The 12,157-nt window shown below is 36.5% G+C and overlaps 1 protein-coding gene across 1 annotated transcript in view; it reads left to right on the top strand.

The window, feature by feature from the left end:
- RP1 (RP1 axonemal microtubule associated) overlaps positions 1-11,359 on the top strand; it is a 286,090-nt gene extending 274,731 nt beyond the window's left edge. Inside the window, exons 28-29 of the mRNA XM_069466500.1 lie at positions 6,509-6,590; positions 10,579-11,359. Coding sequence (XP_069322601.1) covers positions 6,509-6,590; positions 10,579-10,675 — 179 coding nt within the window. The 3' untranslated portion in view covers positions 10,676-11,359. The remainder of the gene's footprint in view (positions 1-6,508; positions 6,591-10,578) is intronic.
- The last annotated feature ends 798 nt before the right edge of the window (positions 11,360-12,157 follow it).

Here is a 12,157-nt window from a genome sequence, read left to right as displayed (position 1 = left end):
TGCTATTTCCTTCCTCAGTGTTTAGTAGTTCTCCCTGTAAAGGTCTTTCACCTACTTAGTTAAATGTATTTCTAAGTATTTTCTTTGTTGCTATTGTTAAGGGTATTGAGTCTTTGATTTGGTTCTCAGTTTGACTGTTGTTGACATATAGGAATGTCACTGATTTCTGTACATTGATTTTGTAACCTGAGACTTTGCTGAATTTTTTTTTATCAATTCCAGTAGTCTCATGGCAGAATCTTTGCGATTTTCTAGGTGTAAGATCATATCTTCTGAAAAGAGAGATAGTTTGACCTTTTCTGCCCCCATTTGGGTGCCCTTGATTTCTTTCTCTTGTCTGATTGCTCTGGCTAGGACTTCCAGCACTATGTTGGATAGAAGTGGTGATAGAGGGCAACCTTGTCTGGTTCCAGTTTTAAGTCAGAGTGCTTTCAATTCTTCCCCATTCAGTATGATGTTGGCTGTGGGTTTGTCATATATGGCTTTTATCATTTTTAGGTAAGTCCCATCTGTGCCTATTTTGTTCCATGTTCTTATCATAAAATGGTGTTGAATTTTGTCAAATGCTTTTTCTGAGTCTATTGAGAGGATCATGTGGTCTTTATTTTTACTTCTATTTATGTGTTGAATTACATTTATAAATTTGACTATGTTGAACCATCCCTGCATCTCTGGGATGAAGTCCACTTGGTCGTGATAGATTATTTTTTGATAAGCACCTAAATTCAGTTTGCTAGGATTTTGTTGAGAATTTTTGCATCTATATTCATAAGGGATATTGGTCTGCAGTTTTCTTTTTTTGTTGTGTCCTTTCCTGGTTTAGGTATCAGGGTGATGTTGGCTTCATAAAATGTGTTGGGGAGGATTCCTTTATTCTCAATGTTATGGAATAATTTCTGCAAAATAGGCACCAGTTCTTTTTGTAGGTCTGGTAAGATTCAAGTGTGAAACTATCTGGTCCAGGGCTTTTCTTTCTAGGAAGGTTTTTTATTGCTGCTTTAATTTTGGTACTTAATATTGGTCTTTTCAGATTTCTATTTCTTCCTGATTGAGCATAGGGAGGCTGTGTGTTTCTAAGAATTTGTCCATTTCTTACGCATTTTCAAGTTTATGTACATAGAGATTTTTATAGTATTCATAGATGATATTTTGTATTTCCATGGTATCAGTTGTAATTTCTCCTTTTTCATTCCTGATTGAGCAAAAGATTCTTTGAACTAAATGATAAAGGAGACACAAATTATCAGACACAAAATTTCCTGAGAGGAAAATTTATTTCCATAAATGCCTACATCCAAAAAGCAAAAAGATCACAAATCAAACATCTAATGAATCATCTCAAAGAACTGGAAAAAGATGGGCAAACCAACCCTAAACCCAGCAGAAGAAAAGAAATAATAAAGATCAGAGCAGAACTAAATGAAATTGATAATAAAACAACTGTATGGAAGATTAATAAAACAAAAAGTTGGTTCTTTTTTGTTTGTTTCAAGAAGGTGTTTCAGCACCTTCAGGGATCCTGATTGAATCGGCCCTCAGATTGCTTCCCAACATGAGAGTTTTTTGCTGAGGCCTGCTGGGTACCAGCACTTGCACAAGGTGCAGGGGGTCATTGTGCTCACAGATAGGGTCCATTGGTGGCAGACACATGTGAAATAATTAGATTAGATTAAAATAAAGTATGATAAATATTTGGAAGTGACCTCAGAGTGGTATTGTGCCATTTGGCAAGGGGACCTGAGTCCACAAGAACATGAAAACCTTCACATGAAAAGATGAAAACATTGTAGGTAGGCTGGGAGCCAGGGCTAGATTTTGGCTGGATACTTGGGAATTTTGATGGGCTGCTTTGACTGATGGGATTAGGTTCTTTGAAACTTAGTTAAGGAAAGTAAAAATAATTACTATAATATGATTTGAAAATTCTTTCACTAAACTATCCTTCCTACATTCTGAATACTCTTTCCACTAATACAAAAAATACCACAATGGTAAGAATACCTAGGCTATGTTTTTTCCTTCTTTTCAATTTTGAAATGTATACTATGTAAAGTCTGATAACCCCCCACCTAACTGAAGCCTAGAACGTCACCAGGACCAGTGATTCTACCTGTATTTACCTCTACTATCCTCTCCCCTGAAGTATCCACACTGATAATCTTGTTTATTCTTGATTTTTAAAATCTTTGCTTTTTTTAGAAAAAGGCTTTGCTAAATACTAGGGATACTTGAAAACACTCTGATAGTTTGAGTTTTGTAAAAATTGTGATATGCTGTATGACATCTTTTGTGACATGACTTTTTTCCACTCAAGATTCTTTAATATGTAGTGCAATAGATAATTTATTTTCAGCACTGTGAAATGTTCTATTGCATAATTACATATAATCAATCTATCCATCTCTTGTTAATGAATAATATTTTGTTCTAAGTTTGGCTGTTACAAGCAAACTTAAACAAACATTCTTGTTATGTCTCCTAGTGCACAGAAGCAAGAGTTCTTCTAGGGTGGTGGTTCCCAACAAGGGGAAAATTTGCACCTCATCCTTTGCCCCAGGGACATTTGGCAATGTCTGGAGACTTTTCTTGGTTGTCACAACTGTCAGGGAGTGCTACCAGCAGCTAGTGGATAGAGGCCTGGGATGCTGCTAACCCTCCTACAACACACAGGACAGCCCCATAGCAAAGAATTATTGGGCCCAAATGTCAATAGTGCTGAGGCTGAGAAAACTCTGCTCTAGGGTAAATCCAGAGAAGTAATTGCTAGGTTGATGGGTGTGATCATATCTGGCTTTTGTAGGATAAACTACTTGTTTCAAAAGTGATTATACTAAGTTTTATTCTTACCTACGATGTATAAGAATTTCTATTGTGTCATATTCTCACCAACACCTGGTACACTTAATTCTTGCCTTTATTAAGTTGGTATAAGAAGTTTTCCACTGTGGCCTTAATTTTCATTACCCTGATTTTTAGGAAGAGTGAGCATTCTTTCACCTTTTTATTATCCATTGAATTTCCTCCTCTGTGGAAATACATGTTCTTGTCTATAGTATTTAGAGTTAAGGCAAAAGAGTGGTCAAAAATAGTTTTAAAAAGATAGAAGCTTATCTCACACTCAGGTAACAGCCACAAAAGTGAATGGTTGTGAAAGCTCTGCCCAGCTGACTGCCAGAGACCCAGGGTCCAACCATTTTGTGATTGTTCAATCACCTAAATCTCCGGCTCCTTTGTGTGGCCAGAGCTAGTCCCAGTACATGGAATAGAGGGAGAGTCTTTTAAGCAAGTGAGATGGAAACCGCACACAGGACTTCTGGCCACATTTCATTACTGAGAAATTACTCATGTCTATGGCTGCAAAGACATCTGGGAAAAGTTGGCTTCAGCATTGTAGAAATTCCAGAATGAGAGAGCAACTGGCAGAGACTGCCACAGCATTTTCTCCAGTTTGTGGTATATTTTGATGACTGAAATTCTTGATTTTAATGTAGTTGAATTTAACCGTATGGTTTTTTTTTTTTTTTATACAATCAGCACATTTTGTGTCTTGCTGAAGAAAGTCTTCTCTATCCCTAGGGTATTCCATACACACATACATGCATACACACACGCACACACACACACATGTATATATAAATATAAACTATATTGAGAGAGATATATATTTTATATATTAATATATATGTACAATCAGGCACAACATAACAATGTTTTAGTTGATAATGGGAAACATGTATGATGGTGGTTCCATAAGATTATGATGGAGCTGAAAAATTTCTATCATCTAATGACATAGCCATTGTAATGTTATAGCACAATGCATTATCTTTTCTATGTTTAGATACACAGATAGTTACCACTGTGTTACAGTTGCCTACAGTATTCAGTACAGTAACATGCTGCACACGTTTGTAGCTAAGAGCAATAGGCCACACCATATAACCTGGGTGTGTAGCCTATGCCATCTAGGTTTGTGGAAGTACAGGCTATGATGTTCATAAAACTACAAAATTACCTAACAGTGCATTTCTCAGTATGTATCCTGTGAATCGTTAAGTGATATATGACTGTAAGTTTATACATACATATATTTTAAGCCTTGTTTTTAAAATTTAAATATTTATTCCATCTGTAATTGCTTTTGTGTACAATATGAAGATGGAATCCACTTTCATTTTTTTCCTATATGGATAACCGGTTATACCACCACATTTATCACCTCTTCCATGTTTACCTGAGTATTCTACAAAGTCATCTTTATCGTATACAGGCTGCCCTTTCTTTGAGAGGTTTCCATATGCACAAATTTCAGGTACAATGGTTTGATTAAATAACACAAGTCCCCCAGGAACATGGTTCAATTTCAGTTACCATGCTGCAGTGACTGTAACTGTCTGAAATACAAACTTTGCCAACAGCTTTGTAGTCTACAGATCACAACAAGGATAATAGATACACACTCTGATCACTGACCGGTCACATCACTTGTTCCAAAATCTGTCTGCTAGCGTTAGGTCACCGTGGGTCTGTTGTTAGTTCACACACAGACACAAAAGTGTTTAATTGTGTTACCTCCTTTTCTACCAGTGATGAATGCTATAATAGTTCATGACAATATATAATTAAAAGATGAAAGTGCATCAAAGAAATGAAAAGTGATAATGCTGGAAGTGAAGTTCAAATCTAACATAAGTGGAGTTCTAGAAGAAATTTATGACTGTGGGAATGTTGATACTGCCGCCACTTGAGAGACTTTAGATACACAGAAGAACTAGTGAAGGGAACTGATGCCGCAGATAAGGAAAAGTGGTCGTGACAGAAAGGATGAAGGTGTTGGTAGATACTTCCCATTACAGGAACTCTCAGAAATATTTTATGACGTTGAAAGCACAAAGGATAAAATATTGAAAGCTGCTTCAAACTTAGAAAGGAATTTGATAATTTGCTAAGGCATAGAAAAGATTATAAATTATATGATGGGAAAAAGAAGGCAGGCACCCTTCAAACTATTCCTAAGTTTTTTATTTTTGCAAAGAAATAAAATCTTTTAATTTTTAATGTTTCCAGTGTTTTAAATTCAAAGTTTAGTGTTGTTATTTTTTCATGTTTGTATACATTTTTAAGTCACAGTAAGACAGTTTTTGATGTTTCAAAAAAATGTTTAGAGGTCATCAAGTGATCATAATTTTTCCACACTGATTATCAGGATGGCTGGGCATGGTTTCAGCTCTCAGGCCTTTTTATGGTTCCACACTACTGTGCTGAACAAGGCTGCCTGTGTCAAGTGTGTATAAATGTGGTATGTCAATTCTGAATTCTTTTTTGTGTTCCCTAGTCAAATTATCTATGCCAGCACCAATTCTATATTGCCTTAATTAGTATAGATTTTTGATAAGTTTTGCTAACGGGTAGGGTAAATCCCTTCCCTTACTCTAGGTCAGAAGTGCTTGTGGTATACTTGGGCTTTTATCATCCACATAAATTTTATCATCAGCCTGTTGATTTCTTTGTGAAACACTATGGTGAACTTGATTTAATTACACTGAAGTTTTAGATTGGTTTGTGAGAAACTGATATCTCTACAATGTCTTCCTACTCATGAGTATGGGGTAGTTTTTCATTTGTTTATGCCTTCTTTGCTGTTACTCCTTTGCTGTTATTAAGTCTGGATAATCTTTCTATAAATTATACTACATCTGTTTTTAGATTTACTTCTATATTCTTAAATTTTTGTAGTGATTCAATATTGTAACTTTCATTGAATTGTGTTTTTTAACTCTTCCTTTTTGGCCAATAGAAATGCACTGGATTTACATATATTTATTATACAACTCACCATTTTTCTTATGTCTCTTAATTTCACTATTTTTTGTAATTTATTTGGGTTTTAATTTAGTAAATCATATCATCTTTGAATAATGACAGTTGTTTCTTTTTTCTAACACTTATCACTTCTAGTCTCCTTTCTTCCTTCTCCCCTTATTTCATTCCTTCCTTCTTCCCTCCTTCTCCCTCTCCCTTCTTTCCTTTCCTCTTTCCTTACTTTCTTCATTTTTTCTTTCTTTAATTGCACTGACCAGTGCATTAAACAGTGATAACTCCTAAATTTTCACTATTAAGAATGATGATTGATTGTGACTTGCCTTTCTTATTTAAATGTGTTGATCTTCTATAACTTAATATAACTGAAATACATTTATGTGAATTTTCTTCTTTCTTTGTTCTTGGTTCATGTGCTTTTAAATAATAATTTTTTAGAATTTTATAGAGATTTTGTGTCCGTAATAGGGAATCTTCTCTTTTCCTCTGCTTCTACTACTCTGAGTAATTAGGTTGCTCACTCATGCTTTCATTTCTCTGCTGGTATAATTTGGTGCATATTTTTGTACCCAAATTACCTGACAAACATACTTAAAAAGGAACATTTGGAGAGTGTATGAATAAAATCACAATGCCAGGATATTTTATGCTGAAGAGTTAAAGTAATCTCCTTTGTCAATTTACACAGGTAATGGATGGTATCTTGAGAGTATTGTTGTTAAGTCTGAAGGGGAAGATACCAGTCAAGAGGTGCTGTTTCCATGCAACAGGTATGCTGTTACTTTACACATCATTATGCAAAATTATGCACTCCTTTGTCCAATTCATTCCAGCTGTGTCATTCAGCGTGCCTCCTCCCTGCGATTGGACAACATCGTTCCCTCCCTTAAAACCAGAGCTGAAGGCTTGTCTCCACAGAAGCTGTTCCTTGTCACCACTAGTAATTCTCTCTTTCTCTGTAATATCTAACATTTTTCTTTTCTGGAAAAAGCATGTTGAAATGGAATGAAAACTGGATTAGGACTTGGAAAACAGGCTCCCATTTCCATTTCTCAAATACTTGCTAAGATCCCTGCTAGTTCTGCAAGCTTGGGTATACTCTCAACTTCTCTGAGGTTCAGTGTCCTCATATGAAAGAGCATGAACAATACCTGTTCCTCCCAGTTAATTTGAATCATTTAAACCAAAATGAAGTTATGTGTATGAACTATGAACTCTAATCCATTATACTAATGTGGTACAGATATAATATAATATAATATAATCAAGTTGCAAGAGGAGCTCATAAGTCCTTGGCTATGTGGTCATAGGTGAATCATTTCAACTCTCTGATTCTCAGTTTTCAAAATTTTCTGATGAGAATGATTAAATCTTCCCTATCTACTTTATAAAACTGTTATGAATAGCAAATACACCTTAAGACAAAGTACACTAAACATAGAAATTATAAAATTAATTTCCCTCCATTATTAATTAATCTATAGGATATGTTGACTCATCCAGTCATCGTACAAATGCTAATTGGCCACCTACCATATGAAGAAGTTGAGTACACATCGGAGATATAGCAATAAGGCAATCCGGCCTGTTCCCAAGAACCCATGGTCTCCCATGTGAGAACAAATGTTAGCGTCCTGAGGGCCGTGATAGAGACTTGTGTATGCTGTGAAGACCCAGAGGTCAAGGTGTCCATGTGATGACATGTTCCTTGAATCTAGAGAACTAATGCAGTGTGTATATTAATTTGTTCATCCATTTATTTATGCAAAAACATTGCATGCCTGCTAGGTGTCAAGCACTATACCAAGTCCTGGAGATTGAGAGGTAAAAAATAAAGAAACCCTATCTTCAAAGAGCTCCTACCTGATGATCAATAAGGAAGGAGGGATGTAGTACTGAAGGAAGCTGGAGAGCTGAGTGTAATCTGAGCGGGGCAGGTGGTTCGGCACCACTGTTCCTTCACGTGATGGACATTCTTTCAGGCAGGCAGAGAAGAACATTGGTTGACTGACTGGATTTTACCTTACTATAGTTTTGAGTCTAGGAAATAGCCATTCTTTTGCAACTTAATAAGGAGTTATATTTTACAAGAACAAAATTTATAACACTTCTCTGATCTTGTTTCTTTTCTCAATACACATTCATTTAAAATGCATGTGCATCATAGTAGTTATTGTCATTTTATAAAATTCAAGCTCTGAGGAGAGACATTATGTCTTTATTTTGTAAGAAATCTTATTAATTAATGAGGAGTTCAAGGAGCAAAGATTAAAGTTTTTTAGAACTACATTTGAATTACAACACCATTACTGACTAGCTCTGGGTGCCTCAGTTTGTTCTCATGTAAAATGGCAGTAATAACACCTATTTTGCAGGGTTGTTTGAGGGTTTCAGACAATGTACATAACTACCTACAAAAATGTCTTGCGATTATTGGAGGCTCCATGATGGTAAATGTCATTGTAATAGAAGCAATTTCAGATTAAAAAATCAATCTTCGGATACAATACCATACATGCAAACGAAGGGGGGGAACTTACTTTTATTTCTAGGACCTATGTCAAGTATTTAGAACTCTCCAAATAATTGACTAACTTTTATTTTTTTTTAAAATATGTATTTCCACAGTCCAATATGGTAGCCCCTAGCAACATATGGCTAATTAAATTTAAATTAATTAAAGTCAAATCAAATAAAAAATTCAGTTATTTGGTTGTACTAACTACTCTTCAAATGCTCAATAGACACAGATGGTTAGTGACTGCTATATTGGCCAGCATATATACAACATTTGGTTCCATACCATGTCTAGATATTTGGTATCATATGAAGCTATGTTTAATATTATACAATATAATTTTATTGCTCTGGATGTGATGGTAACTATGAAATAAGGAAGGAATAAATAAAAGATTATTATTTTTCTAAATGCATCACATTTAACAAAATCAAAAGTCATCAAGAGCAGGTGATAATAGTCACATTCTCTTCAGAGCCAAAATTGATTTCACTGGCAATGCAAAAGAGTGGAAGTCAAGATGGAGGTGACTTATTTCTACATTTTAGAATAATTACAAACCTTGGAAATTGGATTTATAGGAATAAAATTATGCAGGTGAAAATATTTAAGATGTTTTATTGTATTATATTATATTGTATTAATCCAAACTGCACAAAGGCTTATCATGGCACTGTTACCATCCGCTTTACTGCAGTGGTATTAACAGTTTTCCTTGCTCATTTTCCTTGCTCATTTTCCCTGAGGGCCCAAGGTCACCTAAGTCAGAAAAGAAAAAAGCCTTCTGCCGTTCCATCAGAGGTAGAAGAAACCATAGATAACATTTAGTCTTATGCTTTGGCAGATGAGAAAACTGACCTAGGGAGATTAATGACATGCACAACTCATAGATGAGTTAGTCAGAGAGCAGGGTCTCGTGGTCCCTTGGCACTGTGGAAAATGTTAATTTAGTGTCTATCAATCTGTTGTTTCTGTTATATCACCATGATTTTGTGAATTATCTTCTATGGAAGAGGTACCTGCACAAGATACTGAGTTTGTTAAAAAATGGTTTTGTCAGAAAATTCTATGTAGATTTTGGAGAGTTTAGAAGACACCGTTTTACTGTCTTCCCCAGCAAAACATCAACTGTTTAATCTCAAATCCCCTTCTATTAATACTTATGAGAAAAGAAACGGTCTCTAAGAAGTCATTTATGACTTTATAGTGGAGTTTAAAAATAACCAAAACCTGGAGGGGTCTATGCTGTTGTGGGAGCCTCAGAGGTTTCCACCCTGGCTTGTGTATGGGTGGAGAGAAAGTCAGGACATGCATCATGAGCATTTCTCGAACTCTTACCAAGGAACAGGCTTCATGGTGCAACCAGAACTTCACACTTGAACACATTTGATCCTCACAAAACCTATAGGTAGACTATGTGTCACTTCTATTTTACATACAAGGAAGCTTAAGCACAAGGAGAGTAATTTTCTTATCCAAACATAATTGGTGAAGTCAGGACTCAGATCCAAGTATGTCTGACTCTAGAACTGTCCTGTCCCACAGGGGGGCCACAGGCCACTTGTGTCTGCCGTACTGGGGCTATTCTGAATTAAGATGTGCTGTAAGTGTAAGGTACATACCAGTTTACAAAAATGTAGAATAAAAAGAAATGTAATATAATTTTTATATTGATTATGTGCTGAAATGATATTCTTTTGAATTTATGGAAATAAAAAATACTAAAATTAATTTTACCTTTTTCTTTCTACTTCTTTACAATATGTGGTTTCTGTTCTATTTCTCTTGAAGGGTGCTGTTCTAGAGTCTGAGGGCTTAGCCACTGTATACACTCCCAGTCACATGGCAGGAGAGAAATAACAGCCATCATCATGGAAACTCCAAATGAGAAATGTTTCCAATTTAAAATATATTATCATATTTGTGATGTTACCGTAGGACTTTTCTAAAAGCCAAAATTTTAGGGTGAACCAATATGACCTTGCAACTTGAGTGTAGGACAAAGGTTTGCTGAGGTTGGACTCCTAAAGGTAATTTGATGTGGCTTGCTTTTCAAAAAAAATTTTTTTTTTTATTTCCCCAACGCCTGCCCCACCTCAAAAATTTTTAAATGCTTTCTAAATATTGTAAGCTTCTCTCTGAATACCTCTCTGAATCCTTTCCATATTTTGTTCTTTCTAAGTGATGTGCCTTCTTTCAATACTCTCTCATATTAATTATCTTCTCTCTTCCCATGGCAGATGGTTAGACGAGTACCGAGCTGATGGCAAGACTGAGTGCGAACTGCTAGCAGGAGGCAGCCACAGTGCAGGAAAGACTGGATCTGTCACCTCCTGAAAGGGCCCATTTGGGGCTGTTCCTCCACTATGCTTCAAAAGGCTGATCGTGATGGTGCGTCTGCCCTTTGCTTGGACTGGAGCAAACGCCCGGGGAGGGTCAGTTTGTGCTGGACACATTCATTGCTTCTGAGAACTTCCAATGTTGGGAGAACGCATCGACAGCATCAGCCAACAACTGGCCAAGGTCGTCCTACAATACCTGGGGTGCACGTACTGCTGCTCCCCCTACCCCTCCTTGAACTCCTCCTCATTCCCTTTTTCCTCTTCATCCTCCCCCTCCTGCTCCCTCTCTTCTACCTTCTCCTTTTTCTTTCAGAAAATCTGACAACTGCTAATTTTACTAAAACATTTAAATAGGTAGCCTTTGTAGAAAGTAACTGAAGAGGTGCCCAATAACATTTGATTAATGTAAAATACTTTCATGCAACATACGTTAATTTTAAAGTGGAAGTCTTATTCTTAGAAAATGATATGTCTTTCTTAGTATGGTGGTGACAGCAATAAGGAAATGTAGAAAGCCCCTAACCAATTGGATTACGCTGTGTTCCCACCACACTTCCTGCAGGTCCTCCTGTGCCCGCCAGGGTCTTCTGCGAGCTGGTGACAGGGGCCTGCAGGTGGACAGCAACAGAGTGTGAGGCAGGGAATGCACGTGCAGGCAGGCGTCTTACGTACCTTAGTCACTTTTTTTTTTTTTTTTAATTTAATTTTACAGAATCAAAGAGTCTAACAGTATATCTTGTTAGATACAGTATATCCTCATAATGTATACATTATTTCTTGTACAATGATATGAAATAATATGGGAAATATTCATGATAAATTATTAAGTGAACAGTGCAAGTTAAAAACAATAGTTTCATATTTTTTTCCCCACCCCCCCTTTCCCGAGTCAGCACCTTCAAGTGTTACCACTCCCCAAACGGTGCGCAATGCACTCATTGTGTAGGCATACCCCCATCCCCTCCCCCACCCCCCACCTCAGTCTGATGTCCAAATGGTGTCGTTTCCAGATTTGTATTTAGGTGATGATCAAGGAAACCAATTTTCTGGTGAGTACATGTGATGCTTGTTTTTCCATTCTTGGGATACTTCACTTAATATAATGGGTTCCAGCTCTCTCCAGGAGAACCATAGAGATGTTGTATCTTCATCATTCCTTATAGCTGAGTAGTATTCCATGGTATACATATACCACAGTTTACTAATCCAATCATGTATTGATGGGCATTTGGGTTGTTTCCACATCTTTGCTATTGTGAATTGTGCTGCTATAAACATTTGGGTACACGTGCCTTTGTTACAGAATGACCTTTTTTCCTTTGGGTATATGCCCAGTAATGGGATTGCCGGGTCAAATGGCAGGTCTACTTGAATCTGTTTAAGATACCTCCATAATGCTTTCCACAGAGGTTGCACTAGTTTGCAGTCCCACCAGCAGTGTATTAGTGTTCCTGTCTCTCCACACCCACGCCAACAT

Source organism: Eulemur rufifrons, chromosome 3 (genome assembly GCF_041146395.1).
Source record: "Eulemur rufifrons isolate Redbay chromosome 3, OSU_ERuf_1, whole genome shotgun sequence".
Taxonomy (NCBI): domain Eukaryota; kingdom Metazoa; phylum Chordata; class Mammalia; order Primates; family Lemuridae; genus Eulemur; species Eulemur rufifrons.
The sequence above is the reverse complement of the archived record's forward strand: the minus strand, read 5'-3'. Positions and strand labels throughout refer to the sequence as shown.